The 25,375-nt window shown below is 39.1% G+C and overlaps 2 protein-coding genes across 2 annotated transcripts; one reads left to right on the plus strand and one right to left on the minus strand.

Moving 5' to 3' along the window:
* Positions 1-1,031: 1,031 nt before the first annotated feature.
* Positions 1,032-4,838, minus strand: SFTPC (surfactant protein C). The gene is made up of 5 exons (XM_072399837.1): positions 4,725-4,838; positions 3,841-3,993; positions 3,496-3,615; positions 2,635-2,742; positions 1,032-2,119 (listed from the first exon to the last, which is right to left on the minus strand). The coding sequence occupies exons 1-5, from the start codon at positions 4,761-4,763 to the stop codon at positions 2,009-2,011; spliced, it is 531 nt and encodes a 176-aa protein (XP_072255938.1). The 5' UTR covers positions 4,764-4,838; the 3' UTR covers positions 1,032-2,008.
* Positions 4,839-12,035: 7,197 nt separating this feature from the next.
* On the plus strand, positions 12,036-25,216 carry REEP4 (receptor accessory protein 4). Its single transcript, XM_072399838.1, has 8 exons — positions 12,036-12,118; positions 16,986-17,058; positions 18,326-18,402; positions 19,115-19,235; positions 20,552-20,665; positions 21,510-21,642; positions 23,460-23,620; positions 25,091-25,216. Exons 1-8 carry the CDS (start codon positions 12,087-12,089, stop codon positions 25,154-25,156), a joined length of 777 nt encoding a protein of 258 aa, XP_072255939.1. The 5' UTR covers positions 12,036-12,086; the 3' UTR covers positions 25,157-25,216.
* The last annotated feature ends 159 nt before the right edge of the window (positions 25,217-25,375 follow it).

The following is a 25,375-nucleotide window of genomic DNA, read 5'->3' on the forward strand; positions in this document are numbered from 1 at the left end:
CAGTTAGCCTTGGTGAAAATTGTTAGCTCTCTGTTGTGTGGTCAACAGGTCAAGAAGAATTAGATTAGAATTCCCTCTATGGTAGTTCTTTCCATAGGACAGAAAGCAAAAGGACATCAATAGGGAGTGAGCGAGAATAATAAAATCAATCTCGTGGGGAATCGGCCCTTTCTCACTTACCGAAAATGTAGGCGAGAACGGCCTTCTAATTCACTGAGGTCGAGCTCTCGCCAAACGGGAGGATTTCCTCTAGTGCCCCGGGGATCACACACTCTTCTCAATGAATGCAGCCACAGCTGCAATCATTGAGAAGATGCCCAGCACGGGAGAACTTCCTGACATTGTATTATAATTATCTCTTACAAATGATACTTTTGTATCTGTAACAAAAGTATCATTTGTAAGGGATACTTATATTACAATGTCAGAAGGTTCTCCTTTGCCGGGCATCTCCTCAAGGATTGCAGCTGTGGCTGCATTCATTGAGAAGAGTGTGTGATCCCCGGGGCACTAGAGGTTAATTAACATCTAGTGCTGGGAAACGCAAAACTGTTTTAAATGGTTAAATATCCTCTAGTGCCCCGGGGATCGCAAAAAGGAGGATTCCCAGGGAATCATGTGAATCCCCTGTGAACCCTCCTGTTATAATTTTCTCGATCTTCGGATGGTTTCCCGAAATCAGATAGCCTGAAATTTTGCTGAACCATCGGAAGTTCAAGAAAATTTTCGCCAGAGGCATTCTTTCTCATCCCTAGACATCAATTCCAATAGACACAGACACTAAAGAAAACCTGACAATAGGTTTTCCCATTTGCTACTCCATCCAACATTATGTTTCGGGTTCTAGATGTACTTTAACTGCTATTTTGGTAAATATTTACTCTAATACAAAGCGATATCTGACTGCACAGAAATTGTTATTTTGTATTATTTATAATGTCCTTGCATGTGAACAAAGATTATAACAAAATTATTTCTTGTGACATTTGTAAAGGGTCAAACATTTCCCAAAAAAGCACAACTTCTCAACATTGTGGCATGCTTAAAATTTTATTTTTGGAAAATTTGATTTCAATGTAGGCTCTCATATTCACATAAGATATACAGAGAAGAACATTGATCATATAGTGCGTATACAACAGCAATGATGGGCTAACAACTGAAATTAGATCAATTAAACAGAATAACTTGAGACAACAATAAACAAGAATGGATTTTCATTTTTTGAGTACATAACATGTGACAACTGAAATAAGATCAGAACATTCAGGTGTAACAATGAACAAGTACATAAAATGTGACAAACTTGCCATAAAATCCTGGTGCTCCTTGGTTGTCCAAATTTTAACTGTATTAAGACAAAATCACATACACTTTGCCAAACTATACCTTTTGGATATGAAAACTGGGACAGTTTTCCAAAATCAGGGGAATTTAGGAGGTATATAGAATCGAATGTATATGTATAGGCTGGTGAATATATACATGAATGTTTGATATGTGAATGCAGTACAGATGAATGGCACAAATTATACACATTTAGCATTATTACAAAGTTAATTCTTCCCAAGGTATTTAGGCATGGCAGTTTCAGAAGTTGTACATTATGTACATACAAATAGGTATTATTGTGTGATTATCAGAACTGTCATACAGCATAGAGACATACAGCCTGACAGTCTGTAGAATGCATATATTTATTATTAACATTGTATAACAAAAAATCACAGGTACTTAAAGTGTCAGTGTTGTCTACAACAACCAAAAAGAATCCAGCTGTCAATTTTCTAAAGCAGATTAAACAATGAAAGCTAACACTTAATTGGTTGCCACTGTCAACACCTCCAGTCTTTCTGAAAAAGAATGACTTGCAGGATAGCTGTGTAATGCTTGTGATGTTTCTTGTGATTCTACAATATGCAGGTATGGCAGAAAGAGGTAAGGGGACGAGACAGCTCACAGTCACATTCTGACGGTGCCCAGAGTTACATAAAGCTGGAGGAACCCATTAGATCCAGTAGACTGGCAGATCCCCGCACAGCACCCGGATGGTAGTTCCCAAGATGGAAGGATCACTCACCAGCTTGCTAGGGTCATTCTGTTTGGTTTCCAAATCAATCTGGAGAAAGCAAGAAATTATTTTGGAGGGGGAAATTAATGGTAATATAACTTTTCTAAGGAGATAAGGACATGTAAAAACTACCAAAAAAGTACCGAACTTTTCCTAGAATAGTCACCAACTTACAAATTAAAAGGGAACGAATCAAGGACTTATTATATAGGTTGTTTTTAATGATGTGCAGTGTTCTCCCCAGCCTCTTTAAACTGGGCGCACCACCTGACACTTTTCAGTAACCACCTGGCTGTTTTTGGAAAAGTTGGGTCACCATACAGGGGCCACCACCCGCCAACAGCTTCTTCCCACCCAGCCTAACAAATTTCTGGGGAGAATACTGATGTCATTGAGCAGTTCTCTGCTATTTGTTAAAACATGTGAATGTCACAGGGGAATACCATAAAATGCCTGGCCTGGCAAAATTCAAGTTAATTAAATGATATAGGTTTGCTTAGCTGGGTGGTAAACTAGGTGATGCTCAGGTGACCATCTGTCAGGTTCAAAATCAAAAATCTCACCTTGCTCAGCACATTTTCTGCAATACTCTGAAGACTCTGAATGCGTTCTCCTTCCATATGGGTAATGTAACATGCGTGGCCAGGACGTGGACGTGTGCAGATCAGCATCTGGGTAAAGAAAGAAGGGATTTATAAATTGGAACTGAAATCAACCTTCACACTTTAAATTTTTAATCAACAAAACCAATGCATTTTGCCACGACAATGAATTTTAAATTTACTTGGCTGGTTTATACTTATGAGTTGCAGTTCACTATTAGTGGCTACTTTGGCCCATCCACATTACATGTGTGCAATACCAATAGATATGGAACATGTGAATAACACCTAAAAGTGGGACTCTTGTCAAGCAGCTACAAATACCAATGAAACACATATTTGGAATCTGTAAAGGTTAGTTAGTTCAACCCTTACCTACCTGAATCCTGTTTTTAAATATTCCCCACACAATGCCCTATACCAGAAATACATTAATATCCTCCCATTTAAAAAGAAGCAGCCCAGAGTTTAGAAGGCTGTTGGCTTTCAATCCTGACTGTCACTGACATTTAGGGTCTCCACTGACCATCGGTAACCAATCAAAGTAGTTATTTATCATGTGATCGCAATGTCAGCTATGACATCACATGTATCTGCAGTTTTTACTAAAGAGAAAGAAAGCCTTCACATGAACACTATAAAATAAAACTTTAAATAAAACATAGAAAATAATAAAATTTATATTTTTAAATTTTGTGCTAGCATATAAGCAGACCAAAGGATTTTTTTAAATAACGCTAACTAAGAAAGAATAAAGGAATAAAAATTAGATTTTTAGTTACTTTTTTTGCACAGTTGACCAATCTATACGGGATGTATTACCTTGCTATAATCATAGACAACACTGGCTGAAGTATTGATTCCGGTGTCCAGATGGAAGGTTGCCACACCATCGGGTCTCCCTTTGGATTCTGCTCCATCTTGCAGAGACATCTGGAAGATCTGGTGACACAAAGAGATACTGATCAGTACTATATTATTAAGTAATATGTACAAACACGTTGACTTTCTCACTGAAATACACTGGCTTTTGTTAACAGATTTGGCACACTTCCTAAGACTATACTAGAGCATGACAGTTTTATTTTACCATGGTCTACTTGCTGGTAAATTTCAGAAATTGCCATTTAATGCTTTATTTATTGATAGGTTGCATACAAAACTTACCGTCTCAGTGTGCTTCTGGCTCATATGCAGGCCCATTAAAAGGACAGCAAGCAGGACTACGACCAGGACCACCACAACCAACACCACACAGAGGAGCTTCTTAAGGCCACCAAGACATGGGATCTTAGGGGCAAACAGCAATTCGGAATATACCTGGGGAACAATAAAAGCATAGATGGTAGTTGTAAAGTAAAAAAGTCAAAAGAGCTGCCATTCTTGACCTAACAGACTAGTGGTTAGGTTCTTATGATGTTTAATAACAGTGACCCTGATCAAGTATGTAGATAAGGATAACTATTTCCATCTAGTTTTTTTTTCGGGTTAGGCCAACATTTGGATTACCAGCATTATCAAAATAATTACCTCTATCTACTTGGAGATCCGCATACCTACCACAAAAATGAACTCTGGCCCTTAAGGTGGTAGGATTGTATTACAATGAAATCTTTAGACCTGCCCTTACCTACAGATCAGAAGATGTCTCTATCTAGCTAAAGAATGAAACAGTATTGCCATGACCATAAGGATGGAAAAGATTTCTTTAGCAAAGGATTAGCAGAACATTTCCCTATGAATATCAAATAAGGAACCGCCTAGCTAAAGAGTGGTGGAAAATCTCCCTGTGCCTTTCCACTAAATTAATTTTAGAGAATTATAGTAAAGTTAATTGGAGCAACTGAAACATGTTGTGGTGATGGCCACTGTAGACATATAGACACACATGAAAAACTTGTGCAGAAATAATACACCAGAATTATAGAAGAATATATCTAGATAATCAAACTCATTGGCATTCTCCCAAACATAAAAAAGCTTTGAGATTCTTCAACCTTGCTCTCATTTTTTCATGGGGCTCTTACTGGCTAAGCCCCTTTGGCACTTACAGGTGGTGTGTCCATCAGCACAGCTTTGCTCTGATCCATGGTTGCTTGTTCCCTTTAGTTTCTGAACACTGCTGTACAATCAAGTTGCATTGGCAGCATTATATATCCCTTAAAATTGGGTTAGCGTCATCAAGGTGATGTGCTTGGCTTGCTAAGTGTTTACTTACGCACCAAAAATATTTGAGCATCAGGCACACTTCTTAGGTCTCAAGAGGTTTCTCTAAAACACTTTGCTCTCGAGAATTGAACATCAACCTCATCACTCAATTAGTGCCTGCTTTGCTAATAGGCAGCTGAGTATTTCTGTGTTAACCTTTAACCTGCTGCTCATATACATCAGATAGTCAGGGAATTTATCATTAAATGCAACACACATTTTAGCCAACCTGGTGAACCAACCATCTGTTGCCCATTCTGTTTTATCTTCCTGGAGATTTTTGAATATTGGAAATCAAAAAAAAAAAATTAACCTGTAACAATCATATTTGATTGAGACTAAGAACCATAAAGAGTGATTAGGACCTAAAGGCAACTGAAGATTAAATCCTGTTTTCAAGATAGTTTACTATTGTGTCTGTCTTTGCACCATTCACACCTTTCTGTTCAGGTGCATTGGGTCAACACATGCTAATAAAGGGGTTGCCAATATACCAGAACAATATTACTAATACTACAAGAATATTGGAAAATGGTTCAGCAACACTGTACACCACAATGCACATTATGTATGTTTCCATGTGTTGTAGTGAACTGGAATGAATGTGTATTCCAAAGTGTGTTGGGGTGCCATTGAAAATTAATTAAACCATAACATACTAATATGAAATACCATGGTTTAGGGTAATGTGCACATTACTACAATATATAGGTTTATTTATAATTTTTGGATAACTTGCCCATGTTTGATGGAAGTTTGATGATATTATAATAGGTAAAGCAGTAAGTAGAACAGAAAGTAGTGTTAAGTTTTAGTAAATGAAGTGATGACATTATTGTTAAGGTGATGTCAGTATTAATTGTAATGCTATAATCAATTTTGTGATGCCAAATACACAATCATTCAAAAAAACTGGCCATCTTTTAAAAATGGCATCTGTTGGAAGCCGAACAAGGTGATGATATTGGGGTCACCCGTTTTCTAAATAAGTGGCATGCTTTCATTGATAAAGCACTGGCAGCCACCGAAAGGGATGCTTATTATCTGAAATTTCAGTATTGCACATGGTACATACCTAATAGGGTGTACTGGTTTGCAATAATCACACATAGGGGTTTTTCTTTTTCACTTTTGGAACGGCTGTATTTGAGTGTGTTTTTATATCTATTATTTTATGTGTATGTTTTTTTTTCTTTTGTTGAGCTGCTGATACTGTTTTTTCTTATTGTTCAGGTATTCAAATACTGTAATTCTATGCAAAAATAAAAATCTTTGTTTATAAAAAAAATGGCACCTGTCAAGGGGTCGGCTATATTAGACAGCAAGTAAACAGTCAGTTCTTGAAGGTGATACATTGGAAAAAGATAAAAATAAATAAATAGGCCCGAGCGACTTTGACAAGAGCCAAATTGTGATGGCTAAATGACAGGGTCAGTGTTCTTGTGGGGCATTCCTAGTATACAATAGTTAATGCCTATCAAAAGTAGTCTGAGGAATGGCAACCGGTGAACTGGCAACAGAGACAAGGGGATCCAAGGCTCACTGATGTGCATGGGAAGCAAAGGCTTGCTCATCTGATCCAATAACACAAAAGATCTACTGTAGCCGAAAAATAGCAATTTATCAGTATATCACAGATTGTTGTATATGAGGCTGCATAAGCATAAAAAATTAATAATACCCATGTTGACTTCTAACCACTACAATGGGCACATGAGCATTATAACTGGACATTGGAACACGATTTGTTGGATCAGTGATGAAAGTGTGTCCTTTCCAGCCTTGGAGAGCTTTATTAAATCAGGCCCAATGTAATTCTCTGTCGGTAAACCTTCTGTCCTGGCTTGCAGACCATGTCCACCTTTTCATAGCAACAGTATTTCCTAATGACAGTCACACCTTTTAAAGAGTAAATTTGCCTAAATGTTCAAAAATGGTTTGAGGAACATGACATGAGTTCAAGGGTTTGACGTTACCTTCAGATTCCCCAGAACCTAATCTGATTATCTGTGGCTTGTGCTGGAAAAAAGTCTGATCCATAGAAGTTTTACCCTATAATTTAGTTGGAGGATCCTCAGAGGTCTTTTAGAGCTGTTTTTGTAGAACAATAGGGACCTATGAAATGTTAAGTAGGTGGTTTTACCGCATATTCTTACGGCGGCCAGATGCCTCATCTCGCTACATTGAAAATCACCCACTCCGTCCCTCTGTTGCGGAATTGAGGACACGTGCAGAGGATATTCAGCTGATGGAACATTTATCTGCTAGGCTCAATAACAAACTGGAGACATTTTAGGAATTTTGGGCCCCCATGGGATCAAGCAACTGCTACTGGTATTGTATAGTTGCTCATCTGAACCTTAAATACGCTTGGCTAGTTGTTTCCCTAGTGAGATCTTGGACTTCTTCCTGTTCTCGTCTTTTCTTCTTTTTCCTTTCTTTTAAATTTGATTTGGCAAAGGTTTATTTAAGAATGCTCATTTGTTTTACTTGATGCTGGATGCTGGAAGTAATGATTGTGTATTGATATATTGTATTGCCTGTTAATTCAGGTACTGGCTTTGCAATTGCACTGCTTACTACCACCCATGGCAGGTGATCCTGTGGACTACAGCTGTATACGAGAGGATTACTGCAAACCTAGCAGGATTACCAAGTGGATAAAAAATGTATCTGAATTTTGCACAGTATTCTGTAGAATAAGGGGAATATGCAGAGCTGACTTTTAAATGATTCAGTCAAGCTTGTTTTTATTCACTAATGTAACCTTGGGATTTTGACACGGTTCCATTTATCTGCACTCCAGGATTCATCTTAACTCCTTTGCACCTGTTACCAGTGTTTAAATTCCTGCAGGATATACTGACGGTTGACTTGTAAAACAGAATGGGACCCAGCTGTCAGTCAAACTGACAAGCAGGTCCTGCTGATAATACAGGTTGGGTGCAAGGAGGGGACGTGCATGACTTACTGCTAATTTCCCCTGCCTTTGCCACCTCTCCTATTGTACTGTAGTGGCAGCATCTTCAGAGTTTTCCCCAGAAGCTTTAGCAGCTGATATTTCACTTATGACATCTCTTTCTTCTGCATTGTGGTTTTTCAAGCAACGCTTTTAAAATAAAACTTTTAGGATTCCAAATACTCTCCTTTACCCTGCACTAGGTGACCTCAGCTGCCAACACTTATCAACTGCTCCAATTCCATCCACCACTCATGGAAAGTTGTTGGAATTTGTTGACAATACCCACTACTGTGCCCAGGCTGCATACCATTGTACTGTCCACCCCCACCAAATACTACTACACAGTATTTATATAGTGCCAACATATTATTCAGCGCTGTACAAAGTCCATAGTCATGTGACTAGCTGTATACCAAAGGAGCTCTCAATCTAAGGTCCCTACCATAGTCATAATTACAGTCTAAGGTCAATTTTTTTGAAGGAAGGCAATTAACCTAACTGCAAGTTTTTGGAATGTGGGAGGAAACTGGAGAACCCGGAGGAAACCCACACAAACACAGGGTGAACCTGCAAACTCCATGCAGATAGTGTCCTGGCCAGGATACAAACCTGGGACCTAGTTCTGCAGAGGCCAGAGTGCTAACCCCTGAACCACCGTGTTCAAATACATATAGATAGCCAGAGACAGATGAGTGAAAGTCAACTATCTAAACCTACCTCAAAGAGCACCTGTGCTTTTCTCATGCAGGTTAAGTTAAATGGCGGCCCCAACAGCAGCATTGAATATTTGGTACTTCAGTGTACAAGAAAGCAGGTGACCCACCACCCTCCTTGCCATGTGACAACATGACACTGGTCCTTGGAGATTGGGTGCTAAATCACAAAGGCTGTAACATGGTAGGACAAGGGAAACCCTTAGCCTGTACGCTTCCAACCCTAGCAGCTGAATTGTATGAATCATTTCTACATTAATCATGTTTTTATGATCTTTTTATGATCTGGCAAACTTTATGCATCTGCATATGTCATATGTACTATTTGCAGCCATAATAAAACTTTTCTTCTGTTTTTAGTGCTAATTAGCTGAAGCTCACATTATGCACACAGCTGGTGACTGATCCTGTGGCCCCATACAGTTGTTTTACTTAAACACAGCATATTAAATGCTAATAATAGGAAATATTTTATTTATTAAAAAAATAAAAGATATAAAATGCCAGTAAACCTATAAAAAATCCTATAAAACTGACTTAAATCCATTAAAATTTCGCAGTAAGTGTAAGCCATTTCTCAATCCTTTCAAGCAGCGATCTTCCACTTACACAACACACAAGTGCTGCACAAAGAACACACAAGTGTTTTAAATGCAGCCGAGTGCTGGACAAACACACAAGGAAATGTGAACGATGTTTACTGACTTCTCGTGTGACTCTTCACAGCGACAATCGCTCCTTGCAGAGGTAGCCTGTGTCCTCGAACCTTAGCGCATCTAAGGCTACTAAAAGCATATTTCATAAAAATGTCAACCCAAGAATGTGATCCGTCCTCTCCTGGAGAATAAAATGCCAGAAGCTATACATCATGTTACATGAGGCTGCATAACCTGCCAACTGGAAAATCAACTTGTGAGCCTAACAATTGGGGGTTTATTGGTCTTCAAAGCCAGCTTAAGATTGGGTAAACTGAGCAATGGCTCAGGGTCCTCGCCATCTTCAGGGCCCCAATAGCTGGAATACGGGCAGCTGGTATGCTGTGCATTTAGGACCCATGTTTCATATGTGCCCAGAGCACCATTTTCTCCTAAACTATCCCTGTGGATCTTTATAGTACATAAAACCCAAAAAACATGGATTTGAATAATTTTGAAAGTTGTTATTATTCTGAATATTGCAATAGACACTTGAGGACCATGTTAAAAGGTTAGGAAAGGCTGATGTAGGGCATTGTTTAAAGCCCATCTATAGGCAAATTATCCTTTGTTATTAGTCACTTGTATTTATATTATTATTATTATAATTAATAATACACAGGATTTATATAGCGCCAACATATTATATATGTACCTTAAATAGGGGTTGCAAATGACAGACTAATACAGACAGTGATACAGAAGGGGAGGACCCTGCCCCAAAGATCTTTCAATCTAGGAGGTGGGGGAATTTACACACAATAGGAGGGGAGATATGTAGTGGTGGAAAGTAGTGAGGGTTTCAAGAGAGAGAAGAAGACGGGTAGGCAAGTTTGAAAAAATAGGTTTTCAGGGCTCTTTTAAATGAGCAGAAGGTAGGAGCAAGCCGAATAGGACGAGGAAGACCATTCCAGAGAGTTGGGGCAGCTCTAGAGAAGTCTTGTATCTGTGCGTGTGATGAGGTTAAGAGTGAGGAAGTCATTAGTAGATCATTGGAGGAGCGGAGAGAACGTCTGGCGGAGTATTTTATTACCAGGTCAGAAATGTAAGTGGGACAATAACTCTGGAGGTATTTGAAGGCAAAGCACAGGAGCTTGAATTTGATTTCAAGGTGAAATGGAAGCCAGTGTAGAGATCTGCAAAGAGATGCAGCAGAAGAGGAGCGTAGGGAAGGATGGATGAGTCTGGCTGCAGCTGCATAATACATTGTAGAGGAGAGAGTCGGGTTAGTGGAATACCAGAGAGGAGGAGGTTACAGTAGTCCAGACAGGAGATGATAAGAGCATGTACAAGGAGTTTGGTGGTCTCAGTGGACAGGTAGGGGTGGATTTTGGAGATGTTGTGTAGGTGCAAGTGACAGGACGTGGAAATGTTCTGAATATGGGGTGTAAATTAGAGGGCAGAGGCATTATATAGCGCTAACATATTACACAGCGTTGTACAAATTTCATATTCATATCACTAGCTGTCCCTCAAAGGACTTTACAATCTAATGTCCCTACCATAGTCAAATGTCATTATCACAGTCTAAGGGCAATTTTGAGGGAAGCCAATTACCTAACTGCATGTTTTTGGAATGTGGGAGGAAACCAGAGTATCCGGAGGAAACCCATACAAACATGGGGAGAACCTGCAAACTCCATGCAGATAGTGTCCTGGCCGAGATTCCTACTAGAAAATATAAAATTGTGTTACTGATTCAATGTCACAAAACCACCTAATGTGGTTACCTTAGATATTATTATTATTATTATTACACAGCCCTCAATTTTATTATTGCACGCTCAACTTTGCTCCCAACTTCTCCCATTGAACTTAGTGGTCAAAGCTTCAAACTTTTTGAACAAGCGGTGGGGTTGTAGCATGGTTCATGGAAGGAACATGCAGCATCTGGCCACACGGTTGCTTTTCCACCTCACAAACACAAAGGCATTGCGTGCAAAGGCATTGACCTATGGTGCAGTTTCCTTAGTGCCCTGGAGCCGCTAACTGCATGATTTTAGACCTCAAGGGCTATATTTATAAAACAGGGGATCAGACATCCTCCCAACATTCCCTTGTGGGAATGTTCTGGATACATGTGTTTCAATTACAGTAATTTATTCCCATCAAGTGAACATCAGATTCCCTGTTTTATAAATAGTCATTGGTATGCTACAGACAATGAATTTCACCGTGCTGAGCGAATGCATGCAATGCAATACTGTGAACCCCCCCCCAAAAAAATATCTTAATGTAAAAAGCAACAAGGGCTATGATTACGTCCTATGAAAAAAATCGAAGCTCGCAACGATGGACGTTACGAATCACCGCAATTTAATGGTTGGGCAACCGAGTAAAAATAAAAGAAATCATTTATTTTTAAAGCGCCAACATATTGTGTAGTGTTGTACAACAAATATACACCATGTACCAATATTTCTGTTCTGAATGTATCAGTTGCCTGGCTGCCACTCCGATTCATTGACTTTAGTATTTTCTGAATCAGTGCAAGTTGCCAGATCAGTTCTAACTTCACTTGCAGTATGCTTGTTGGGTCTTCAAGTATCAGAGGCAGCCAAGAATCCACCATTCCCACACTGTTGTCAGAACAGATTTGTTAATAAAGTTTTATCTCTTTTCAACTTGATTTGCTTTCTGATCAATACTTGCACCAACTGTCACTTTATTAATAAGTAAACCACGATGCGTTTCCATAGAGACCGCCCAGAAGGCGTTACTTGCCCGTCGCTGATTGGCTGAGAAGTGTTTTCTTCCAAGTTTGAGCCGCTATTGCCCCGCCCAGCGGAAGCGGATGTAGTTCGGAGTGGTGAGCCCCGGTGACGAGTGGAGAGTATGGTGTCGTGGATGATCTCCCGGGCCGTGGTGTGAGTACCTCACCCCCCCCTGTAAACCGCGCACACATGAGGAACTACATGTCCCAGAATGCCCCGCCTTCACAAGTTTGGGTTAAAACTTCTGTCTCCAGTACCTTATGTATAGTAATGTGGGACACAATGGTGGAGGACTCCTGTGTGTGTGTCACTCACCCCTGGCCTGAAGTTTATCAGAGCCCTGCAATGACCCCACAGCTTCTTTATTACTCAGTAAAGTGGACGTGACACGTAGCAAAGTGCTTATAAAGATCCAGGCATCCCTGACATTCCTCTGTCTAAGGAGACCTGGCAGCTGTGACTGGGCTCATACAAATGTCTTATGTAGGAATAAATTATCAGAAATGTGCTGCTTATATATCTGATATAATCTGGCTTTACCCAGAGGATGCCTCAGAGGTCACAGCTGCTGGTGCTCCACCTGATCACATGTTCCGTCTGCCTAAAGTATGCATCCAGTGTGATTTGCACAGGACAGGAAAGAAATCAACCCCCTTATTGGGTTACTTTTAGTTCTGCTTAGGAGATTTCCTTTCATTTCCTGTTTCTAAAGATGCAACAGGAAATGAAAAAAATCTCTAACTATTTCTTACCAGGACTGGTGGTCATGTTGGAGGATTTCCCTCACCTGTTGCTTGGTTTCTGCCTAGCAATTCTGAGAAATAACTGGAACAAATCTCCCTTCAAGGGAAACTTGTCAGAGGGACTAACCCTACCTATTTTATCCGGGTTAAAGCAGAACTTTGACCAGTTACTCACCTGTTCCTACTAATGTCTCCTCCAGCTTTATCCTTGTTTTCTTTTGATTTACCAGGCCAGGCTGATGCAGTCATGTGGGGGTTCATTCATTCCTGGCATGGGCAGGAGAAGCTGGGATTACCGGGTATCTGTGCAACCAAAGCTGAGCTGCTGAGCTTTTTTGATTATTTTTTTGAATATTGCAGGAAAGACATGTCCTGTCTTATTCTGCAGAAATGACCTCCCTGATCAAACTTTTTCTAAAGTGTTGCTTTAAAGAGGAACTAAATTAAAAATGCCTAAAACCAAAAAAAAAAAAAAAAAAACAGACAGGCGCTCAGGGTGCCACCATCTTCGCCTCTTCTTCCACCTATGTCACCTGACTCAGGCGTGTGATCGGGTGACATAGTTGGGGGAAATAAACTCGCCAATCTCGCTGCCCATGTGTGAGATTGCCTTTTTTTTTTCCCCCTTTTGACAAAAGGGCTACTTCTGCGCATGCCCGAGGTTCTCAGGCATGTGCAGAAGGAGCACCCAAGAGCCTCCCGGGATGCGTGACGTAGGTATCCCAGGGATATCCCTCCAAATTTTGTTCTCGATTGCCTAGGTGATCGAGAATTAGGGGGCGGTGCTGTACAGTACAGTTATAAAAAAAACATCAAAATCAAAAAATTGCTGCAGAAAGCAAAACCACAAATTTTATATAATAACAAAATCTTCTTTTTTTATTTTTTATAGAGTAGGGATTAGTTAAATGCCTTCTTTTATTATTTTAGTTCTGGAACAGGTGTCCCCTGTGATTCCCATCACCTCCTTTTCTGGTGCCTCTCAACATTTGGTTTCCCCTCACTTTCTGTTCTGTTGGCCAGCAGGACAAACAAAGAAGGTTACTTCCCCCTAATAAAGACACAGATGGCATTATAAAGCTTGTAGAGGTTGGAGCCTTTCACTGCTCAATCCAAGGTTTACAAAAAGATACATTGTTACTATACCTGTACTACAACAATGTAACACTCTATGAATGGGACCCCCATGGTAATTTACTGCTCACTATGAAGGTGAGATCAAACAATTCTTGCTTTAATGTCATGCTGATCCATTGTTTTGCCCCGGTGCCATGTTATTTTGGCATAAGAGTAACTGATACTGGAAAACCTCACAGCCCTGAAAGGTTAGAGGGCCACACTACAAAGACATAAAGCCAAGATCCTGGCATCAAAGTATAATACTTTAGGACTGACAAATGGCAAAAGTTTGAACCCTCCAATGTACTGTATTACAGGTGATTTCAAGTGTCTCCAGCCACACTTTGTAGGTGATCAGGTCCTAAATATAAATAGCCAAACCAGTCTGTGTATTCAGACATGCATTGAAAGAAAATCTAATAATCACTTAGTCTAATGACGACGGAGACGGGTATTTGTTACTCATCCTATGTAACGTGTACAGGCAGCATGGGTGAGTCACGGCTGGCTTTACCTGAGGTGGAGTTGTGCTTCTGTTTGTATTTGATACATGAAGGCCTGATCTGATAATAGAGCGCTTAGATCTGAGCTGTAACCAAAACCAGTTCCTTGATATATTAGCTTCTTATATAAATCAAAAGGACAAAGTACATCTACAGACCAATCACAGCGCACTGCTCCGCGTCCTCACAAGTGCTCCCAGCACTATTTTCCCATGTGTTGATGTGGAGTGAAAGTCTTTAAAGTCTATATAAAGCTCAAACTTGATTTTTGGATAGTACAGGGAAGGATTAGATAGTACAGGGAAGGATTAGAACTCGGTCATATCCTTTCCTACTGTTTTTGCTTCTCCTGCTCACCAGCAGTTTATAATTCTGTAAAAGATGGCAAATTCTCTCCTGGAAAGTAATGGGAATGTTAAACCAGCTTTTATAAGGCTTTATGTGAATGTGTTTCCACAACAGTCATAAAATATGAAACTAACTACCTATTACCTGCAGTCCTTCCTCAAAATCTGAGCTTTAGGTGGGACGAAGGGGGTTACTAATTCTTTGGGTAGATTGAGGCACCTTTGCAAGATTTCTATCAGATCAATAAGTGTAATATTGCAGAAGGAACATTGCTTGTTCCTTTCTGCATTAAAGACCTGCCTGATCATACAAATGCCAAAGTTGAACTTTTGTTGCCCTCCCATAATCGGAGAGACTTTTGTACAGTGTTTAACCCAGAAATTTTTTCAAGCTGGGTGGGAAGAAATTCTAGGTGGGTGGCAGCCCCTGTATTGTGACCCAACTCTTCAGTAACCAGCCAAAATCTGCTGGGTGGCTACTGAAAATTGCCGGGCGGTACGCCCAGCTAAAAGGGGCTGGGGAGAAAGCTGTTATGTATCATCACTTGAAGTTCTGGTTAAATACATTGCATATGGTCCATCCACTTCTACTATATCCTAAACTACAAGAAGTTTTTTTCATGAAGGAACTTATCTTGTATTGCCATTAGTTTTTCAGGTCCCACAGTTCTGCCTTTGAATTGGTACCCCAGAAGTTTTTTCACTGTAGTTGAGATCTGTGGCCTCCTCTCACAACTAGTCTGTTTGTGATGGGCAGCCTTAAGCTATGTACACACGACAGATGATTCAGGGCAAGAATATGGCGTGTACAGAGGTGGTCTAACATCGTTTATCCGCCCTGACGGGTACAGGAACGACAGACGCTGAATGTCCTCAATAGGAGTAAAGGGAGGAAAGTGCAGCGGAGTGCCTCTCACTCATTCTCCCCTCTCCATCGAACAAAACAGCACTGTATGTACTATACTTGTTTGTTCATCTTTCAGTTGTTTATTGTTGAAAAAGATAGATTCCAGTGACAAAAAATGAGCGTGTGTACGCTGCCTTGTTAACCAAGAGTCAGTAGTTAAAGTGGAACTATATTCCCGATGATCCGTCAATCCGTCAGGAGGTTTCTTTGTTTGGGTCCTGCAATACTTTTTCTCTCTTCTACCAGGTTTTTCTTCCTACGTCACCCGATCTGGCACTGCGCAGACGTGACATTGGGTGATTTAGATGGGGAAATAGATTGCTGGTCTCTTTGCGCATGCGTGAGATCAGGAGAGGTGCTGCACCTTTGTGATTTATGTAGCAGCAAAATCTGCTCATTACGCCCAGCCTTAGAGAGCATTAACAGGCCCATGATATTGTCTGCACTGGTTGACTTTTTTATTGCTGACTGTATATCTACATATCCCAACAATGGTAAAGTTCAGTTTACTTTCAGTGAAAACAGGAAATTATTTCTGATTGTAAAAATAGCAGCAGTTGCTATTATTCATCTAAGCCATTCCCCCTAAAAGAGGTTTTTCTTTCTTGATTAATATTAGGTCTGTATTGTTTTATTAGTGTGAGCTCATATGTTACCTGGTGTCTCTTTGGTAACATGATCTGTCCTGAATGAGGAACGGTTGTGGTTCAAAACCCATTTTTTCAAACTTGCCTACCCATCTTCTTCTGTCTTTTGAAACCATCACTACTTCCCACTACATATCGCCCATCCTATTGTGTGTAAAACACCCCCACCTACTAGATTGTAAGCTCTTCGAGGCAGGGTCCTCCCCTCCTGTATCACTGTCTGTATTAGTCTGTCATTTGCAATCCCTATTTAATGTACAGCTCTGCTTAATATGTTGGCGCTATATAAATCCTGTTTAATATTAAATAATAATATTAATAAAGTGGTAAACAGAAATCGGCGATTGTGAAGTGATGGGGTCACAGCAGCCGGATTTACTTGGTTGGTGATCCTTTGTATACTGCCCAGCTGTAGGCAATACAAGACAACAGATCTTGAAGCAACATTCTTTAGTCTAGGTTAGTTCCTTGTTTGTGAACATGTACAGTCACATTTATAGAGTGTTTTTACTGGCATCATCTAACTCAGCAGTTTTGTGTAAAGCTATTGATGGGTGTGTATTATACTTGTGCTTTGTGTGTTAGGTTACTGTAAAATACACAGGTTACTGTAAAATACACAGGTTACTGTAAAATACACAATCATAGTTTCTGCCCATCTGTAAAAGGTCTAAGTGGTATATTCACCTCATGTTTATTTTGTGTGCATTCTCTAAATCTGTCTGTTTTAAACTCATTTTTTGTTCCTTTCCAGCCTTGTCTTCGGTTTGTTGTATCCGGCATATTCATCATACAAAGCTGTCAAAACCAAGAATGTTCGAGAATATGTGAGTATTTCTCACCCAATTGGCATATTTTGTTGCTGGATGACCGCCAAAACAAAAAAAAGAACAATAATGCAATATATTGCATCTAACAAGGCGACAGATTTGTTGGCTGCTTTATTTTTTAGGGCTTCTTTCTTTGTATTCTGATCATCCTGCAAGTAACACACTTCTGTTCTTTGGTTACAATGCTTACCCAGCATATTGTATTAATAGTGAGGCAGTGTTGTCACCCTAGAACAAGACTACAGAACATCTCTGCTTTCTTATTCATGTCAACATAAAATAGAGCAGAGGTTTTCTGCAGTCCACTAACACAACCAAAATTTATTGAAGGTGTAACACAGACAAAGAAAAACAGTAGGCTAAGAGAAACAATTAAATAATAAAATGTCTTGCGGCGTTGGTCTATGTCGGGTAGAGTGGGTATTTCTAGGAGGGTTACATTTGTCTTTAGACTGGACTGGGGATTCCCCACATATAATGCTAAATCTCCATAAAAGAAAGAACTAAAATGTAATGAGTGAATGGGGTGGGTCAGGGACAGAAAGCCTTGGGAGGAAAAGGCTTCAAGACGCTGAACATCCTCCATGCAGTGAGCTCAGAATGTGCAGTAAAATCAGAGAAGCAATATATCAGTACGGGGGAGGAGTCTGTACAACTGTATATGAATGAAGGCTGCAAGGAAACTCATTGGAAAAGTTCATTATTTAAGTTGACATATACTCTGGATTAGTTTTAGGGCACCTGTGTGATGATACACTTTTTTAATGCCAAGATCCAGTGCTGTAAAATTTATTTACCAGTCTCATCTCTTTCCTTGCCTTTTTTTTTTTTTTTTTAACTTTCTGCTCCCAACTAGAATTAGTTCTTTAGGGTTGGGAGTGGTCACATGTTACTGGACACTCATAGGATTATGTGTCGGCTCTGCTGACTTTCATGTAGAATGGATTGACAATAACACAGACAACAGGGTAAGCGGGGAAGGGAAGTGATAATGTGAGGACCTTTCTATGGTTCAGCATTTTACATTGAAAAAAGTATAGGTAAATATTTTAGTACAAGATAGAGATTTCTCCAGAACAATTCGGTTTGGGTGGAGGTCTTTACCAATCAATCAATACTTGTGTTTTAGAATCATCATCTTGCTTTAAGAGTGATAACATATACTACTTTTGTGATTATGTACCTCAAAAAAAAATCAACTAAACAATTTAATGGTGCATGGATATTAACTGTACTTCTAAGTTTGTCATACTTTTAATTTTAGGTGCGCTGGATGATGTACTGGATTGTATTTGCACTCTTTATGACGGTAGAAACGTTTACAGATATTTTTGTTTCATGGTAAGAGATTACTCCATACCCTTAAAAGCATTTAAGCTTTTGTATTACTTAAACACTACCTGGCAGTATCATCTGTTATCCTCTATATTAATCTATGCAATGCCAAGTGAACTTGTCAGTCTTTGTAAGCCACAAATTTGCCCTTCTTTCAACCTTTTGTTTCTATGAACCTAATGTAATGATACAGACCCTTGCCAATGGCCATTCCTTTGTCTAATTACAGTGCCATGATTTGCCTCTGGGGTCCTCTTACTGGACTTGGCATGTCATGTAACTAAAAGTACTGTTGAGGTCAGGCCCCATAGTATAAAAGTAAAACTAGTTTCATGAAGGCACACATAGTATGGCAAGTTGTAATATTTTCCATATTAAAAAAAACATTGTACAAAATTAAAAATCAAATATTTTTCCTTTGTAACAATAGTATTTAGCTCTAAATGTGCCCTAGTTGCTAGTAAAAAATGCAGAAACTATGTGCCTAAAATGCAGAGGTTGGAAGTGAGCTACAAGATGATGATTATCCTAAACATCAGCTGACGCCTGTCCACAGGCAAAAAGTTACAGCTGGGTATTTGTTAATGTCGGGACAGTTTGGTACATGATCTCTACGTGAGCTTCTTTAGAGGTGGGAAAGGTCATTGGCATACTTTCTGAAATTGCTCTTTTGTTTTGTTCTACTTTCTGATTGTTTTCACTGTCTTTTATACTGCAGGTTCCCATTCTATTATGAGATAAAAATGGCCTTTGTAATCTGGCTGCTGTCTCCATACACGCGAGGTGCCAGCCTTCTGTACAGGAAGTGTATCCACCCTGCCCTGTCCCTAAGGGAAAAGGTAATTGGAGTATCCATTCCCTTTATTTTCCCATTTACATGAACACAAATCATTCTCCTGCATCTACCCTGCGGCTGGCAGAGGTTAATCCGTCTATAAAGGTTATAGCAAAAGTAAAAACCTTGTCTGCTTTGTGTGTCAGCAGCAAATAGGATACCCCAGACTTCTACTATAACAACAACAGACATTGGTCTGCTTCCAAGGAGCTTAATCTGTTTTATTATATTACTAGGTAATATTCCATTTACCGTATACAAGGCGCAGAGATTATCTGTGTGCTTAGATTGTAAACACCTGGCTAGCGATAAGTTGATCACTCCTAGTCTTGCTGCAGCTATAAAACTTATCATGTGATCTTAGTTCTCCCGGTTTCTAGTTTACTGCCATATACTTCTTTCTATTCCAGCCTTTCAGACATTTAAAAAACCATAAGGGATAAGGAACAGTGCCATTGTAATATGCTTTTACTGGGTCCTTGAAAAAGGCTGGTATAAAATGAAATGTTGATACACAGAGATGTATAAGGTGTTAAATGTGTTTCTATGATTGTTGGGGACAGATATCTGGGATGAATTTCACTACATCAGTAAAAAATAATATAATACCTCAATTCATTTCCAAGGTTATAAAATCACTGCTTTCTTCTTGTGAGACCATTGCATTTTCATCCCGCAATCACTGAGCATATTTCCCTTGCTGATGAATCGCTCTTTAGGAAATGCAAATGTGTAGATGATAAAAGCTGGGAAGGGCTCAGTGCTTGAAAGAACAATGGCATACTGTAACATGGTTGTGGGTATCATAAATCAATTATAGGAGAAATGCTTGAAAAGGGAAAAAAAGTGTTATTAATATATATATATATATATATATTAGTACAACAGCCCACAATAGCAGTTTATTTAGTACAATAGCAGTTTTGGTTATAAACACATTAAAATCATGCATATTTGTCTCCTTAACCTCACAAGTGGAGTAAACAATAAAAAAAAATTGCTCCAATTCCTATTTAACTATAATAACATCGAATAATTATTTCACAATATTGTAAACTTTTTTTTTTCTGTGCTTTCTATCCCTTCTGTTTTCGAATAATTGGCTGCTACTGCTCTAGATAGTATTCCTAGTAGTTGAGACCTCAGTAACAGCCCTCAGGGTACTCCCAGATTCCAGCAATTTCTTCTGTCCTGACCTGTTTCTCAGCTCACAGAACAGCTGCTAGAAGAACCTGCAAATACCTATTTGTTAACCCTATCCCTGCCGAGCACACTTTTCCAGTTGTGAATTATTTCCTGAACCTTTGTTTTTCTTTTTAGGAAATAGATTCTTATATCGTACAAGCAAAGGAACGGGGCTATGAGTCTGTGGTCACACTTGGTCGAAAGGGTCTGAATATTGCAGCAAGTGCCGCTGTGCAGGCAGCCACTAAGGTATTTGGGTTATTTCATTATTAACTACAAAATGCACATAACAGTAAATTGCTAATTTTGGCAAGTGAATTTTATGTACATTTAATGAACCGGTAACTAAGTTTTTTTTATTTTTTCCCAGAAAGGCAGACGGTCTTATTCAACATTTTTTTTTATGATCTGTGCTTAAATGTTTGGGGGTTTGGAAAACCTGAGCACCATCTAGAGGCAATGCCTGGTTTTAAGATTTGGACTTTGTCCTCTATAACTATCACTGAAAGCAAAAGACATAAACTGTATTTCATATTCAGAAGAATACATGACTCGCTTTATCTGCCAGCACCAGCGATTGTCTAGCACTGTCAAATGAGGATTGGTATACAGTCAGCCCGGTGTAATCTGTATATTTGTTTTGTCAGTATTTAGGTAATATTCACTTAGACAGCCTACATTCAGAAGTTCTGCAATGGCAGCTTCAAATGTTTTTTTTTAATTTTTGATTTCCTTTGAGAATGCAAAGGCACGTGATCAATTTAAATAAAAAATGGAAAATAGAAATTACATGGGATTAGGTTATATCCTAATTTGAGAAAGTTGTGTTAAGGAGAGTTTGTCTTTAAATATAGAAATCACACGCTATAGATCTGGGCAATGCTGAACATATGGCTACTTTTCTGGCAGCTCCTCAAAAATGGCTTCATGCTTTCCTGCCATCTGCTGTGTACTGAAAAGAACAATGGATCAGATAGTTTACTTTATTAGTTGGGGTTTCTGATAGTATTGTTAATATATATGGGGGCTTTTGTTCAGGATAATGAAGCGTAACAAAGTTTTACTGTAATTTAACATATTTGTGATGTTTTAGGGACAGGGAGCCTTGGTTGGACGTCTGCGCAGTTTCAGTATGCACGATTTAAGGGATCTCCCAGATGATGCCCCCCTACACTACAGAGACCCACTTTATCCAGATGCGGCTGATCTCCAACGACGCCCCATTGGTAAGTTATGATCCGAAAGAATCATTCTGTATTATGCTGCTAACTGGAAATCTGTGTTTTGTGGCTTACATAGCTAAGGAACTACCACAGAGGGATTCATTAGAAGTAAACCACATATTGAAATAAACTGGTTTTCTGTAATAACAATATGAAAAAACAATATGAAAGGACCACACAGTCAGCCTGAATTAAAGCACAGCTAACTACAACCTAGGTAACTTGCTGTTACGAGCCAAACATAAACAGGTTATCTTAAAGTTGGCTTTGACCTCATATCAGGATCTTTGTGCCTAGTCATTATGTGATTTAAGATAGTAAATGAGTTGGACAAGAAGTGTTGCTTTGTGTGCGATAGATTGCTGGTGTAATATGGGAGCTGAAAGGCATTAGTTGGGTCACTGTAACTGTCTGAAAGGGGAGCATGAGATCAAAAGAATTCACCAAGCAGGGCAGTCTACAACAGTAAGGAAGTTTGTTTTTTCTGGACATCCACTTTAAAGTAGACCAAAGGCAAAAAGCAATTAGTGACACATATAGAAATTAAAATACTCCAAGTCCTTGGTGAAACAATTTGGAAGAAACAATGTTGCATAAAGTTGCAGAATTGTGACAGGATTTGAAGTTGCTCCTGTTTATTGATGAGAGTAACTAGCCAGTAAACCTTCACCCATCAGCAGCCTTCTGTAACGAGAAACAGGTACCCATCTAGAAGATTCCATTCCCCCTTTTTTCATTTTTAGTAAATGGGAATTTGTATTGCTTAGTCCTCGTTTGGGAGCCAGACTTCTTACAACTACAGCACCCAGCCCCTCTTCTGCGGTTTTAAAGATTATTTCTGAACCTGCCCCCCTTTTTACCTTTTCTACCAGCATTCATGATTCTGGTGGTGTTTCTGCTCCTGAGCTTCCCAATTTGCAACCTGAAGAATAATGGAAAATAATAATAATAGTAAATAATAATAATCAAAAGCAGCCATGGTAAATTCAAATGTGGTTCCATATTGGGTGGAATGTAGATGGACAAGGTTTTGCCTGTTTGAGACAAATGATGTTATATTCCCTTAGGCAATTAGTAATCCTCCCTTGAATTACATTCAATGTATGGCACAAAAAGCTTATACAATCATGTCGAAACATCTTTATTGGCTGCAGTTCAGATTGGCTAAACTGCAGTACTTACATTCCATCTGTCATTTCTCACTAGGAGACAAATGATGAGTTTGAACAGACACAACATTATTTGGTTTAAATAAAGCTTTTGCAGCTAAATCTTCCAAAGTTGTCTTGAGGGTAATCTAGCTCTGCAGTAAAAATTGAACCTCCACTTTGAACTTCTAGTAACATGATCTCCACTGGCAGAACATTCTTACCTTCATGTGAAAGTTTTAATTTACAGGTAGATGAGACCACCACAGGGTTCAGCACGTTTCTCCCTGTCCATGTGACTTTTCTAAAGCCTGTTGATGGACATGAAGGCATTTTGTGCTGCATTATGGGTAGACATGTATTTGCCATCTTTGGAAATATTTCTTGGGACTCCTCATCCTGGGGTACATGATGAAGGTCACTAAAGACAGCTTATTATGCCAAAGAAACAAATCTGTTTCTTTTCAATTTGCTTTATTAATAAATAAGGCAGAGTGTACAGTACAAGGCACATAAATTATTTCAGACTCCAATATCCAGGTAAAAAGAAACAAAAACCTGATTTAGGTTAGCAGATGGAATTTTCTGTTTATTTTCTACATTGCTTTGTTTTGCTGACTTAAGTCTTGCCTTGTTAAGTGGATTTGCTAAAATCTGACTTTTATTGAACAGGTTATGGCACTCAGTCCCAGGCTGACAGTGACTCAATGGATGAGAGGTGGTCGGATTCAGAAAGCAGAACCGCAGCCAGAACACGGGGTGCTCTGCCTACAAAACCATTGCAAAGAAGCCAGAGCCTAAGGGTCAGCAAGAAGAAAGTATTAAGCAGAGAGGTGAGGATAAGCCTATTGCAGACACTGTGCCAACATTGTACAAAGAAGTATAAGCAGGGTACCCAGTCATAATATATTCCGCATCAGTTATATTACAGGACAGTCCACATAAAACGGTGATACTACATTGATTAGTATTGTATGCATATGAGACATAACCTACCAATTTATATTGTATATACCCATTATATTGTACAATATACAATTGTATATACCCAACCCTGCACTGCTTTATAAAACTTGCAACATATCCAGATAAATACTTACATTGAACCATATATTTTCCCTAATAGAATTGGTTCACTACAATATTTGGGAATCTTTACTGAATACATTGTAGTGGTGTATGCTATGATTCATAATGTGCAGAGGAAATAAACTGGAATTTGCTTTTTACAGGATTAGATAATTGAAGTGAAGCCTTGCTCCATTTATGGAGTAAAGATTTTCCTTTAGTAAATATGCCTCATTGTGTTTATATTGTCCACCATAGAACTCCACTATAACTCGTCTTTTTCCTTATCATAGCTGTGTTTTTATATTTAGTGTCCATACATTTGTTTCGTGCAATAAAATTGTTACTGCAGTGATATGAAAGTGTCACTTGGGTATAGGACCTGAGCAATACAGACATGGTCTGGGTATTTGATGCATGTATGTCTTATACCCTGATCTTCAAGAGGAGTTAAACTGAAAAGTGCCTAAAACAAAAACAAAAAAATCCACTTACCTTCAATCTGGGAGGGCAGTCTGATCCATCCAGAGGTGTCTTGCATCGGGTCCTGCGTTGTCCCGGCATCTGTCCCTGAGCTGGCGCACAGGGCGGCGCCATCTTCTCTTTTTCTTCCTACGTCACCTGACCCAGGAGCGAGATTGGGTGACGAAGGTTGGAAAAAAAACTTGCCGATCTCACTGTGCATGCGTGAGCGGCAAATTTTTCTTTTTTCACGAAAAGGCTCTTTCTGCGCATGCTCGCTCAGAAGGAGCACCCAAGAGCCTCCTGGGATGCGTAATGTAGGTATCCTGGGAGGGTTTGCGCTTCCATTCAGGCGATCGAGATTTTTTTTTTTTTTTTTTTTTTAAGGGGTGTTGCATTTAAAAAAACAAAAAAAAAACTGTATTTTTACTTAACATAAAAGGGTTGTGAAATTTCTGAGTTTAGTTAAGCTTTAATACCTGTATTGAATATTCCAAATACTGTGATCCTTATGTTAATATTTTATGTGTGTGTTATAGACTGATCTTAATGTTTGTATTGAATATGCCATATACGATCTTTACAGTGATATTGTATGTGTCTTATACCCTGATCTTAATATCTTTGTGTTTTATACCCAAATTTTAATGGTTGTGTTTTATATGTGTTATACGTTAATCTTTATGGCAGTATTGTATATCTTATAGCCTCATATCATAGCTGTATTATGTCATTGCCTGACCTCTGGTCGTTTTCCTTGTAATTGATTGCAGGGATCTGCAAAAGGCAGCAGAACAAGAGCAAAGAAGAAGGTGGTACAGTCCGAATCGGAAATGTAACCAACGGAAATGAGGAGTAAATTCGAAGAACTAGTTCTACTATTGTCCTCACTAAAGAAAGCTGAAAACACTGAATTTTACTTTTCTGCTCACACTGGCTGTGTATTACAAAGCATGCCTTCACAGTGGGCGTTCTATGTAAATATTGGATATGTGTTGCTGTCACAGTGTCTGCCAGGATGTGTCCGTGTATACAAGTACATTCATATGTATGGATAT

This window comes from Pyxicephalus adspersus, chromosome 2, assembly GCF_032062135.1.
Source record: "Pyxicephalus adspersus chromosome 2, UCB_Pads_2.0, whole genome shotgun sequence".
NCBI classification, from domain to species: Eukaryota; Metazoa; Chordata; class Amphibia; order Anura; family Pyxicephalidae; genus Pyxicephalus; species Pyxicephalus adspersus.

Excerpts from the sequence above, each read along its gene's own strand:
- SFTPC (XM_072399837.1), bottom strand. The coding sequence starts at position 4,763 with ATGGATCAGAGCAAAGCTGTGCTGATGGACACACCACCT. Across the intron at positions 3,994-4,724 it reads TGCTGATGGACACACCACCT|GTATATTCCGAATTGCTGTT; the intron begins GTAAGTGCCAAA and ends ATTGTTCCCCAG. Across the intron at positions 2,120-2,634 it reads CAGAAAATGTGCTGAGCAAG|ATTGATTTGGAAACCAAACA; the intron begins GTGAGATTTTTG and ends TGCTTTCTCCAG.
- REEP4 (XM_072399838.1), top strand. The coding sequence starts at position 12,087 with ATGGTGTCGTGGATGATCTCCCGGGCCGTGGT. Across the intron at positions 18,403-19,114 it reads ACAGATATTTTTGTTTCATG|GTTCCCATTCTATTATGAGA; the intron begins GTAAGAGATTAC and ends TTTATACTGCAG. Across the intron at positions 23,621-25,090 it reads AGAAAGTATTAAGCAGAGAG|GGATCTGCAAAAGGCAGCAG; the intron begins GTGAGGATAAGC and ends AATTGATTGCAG.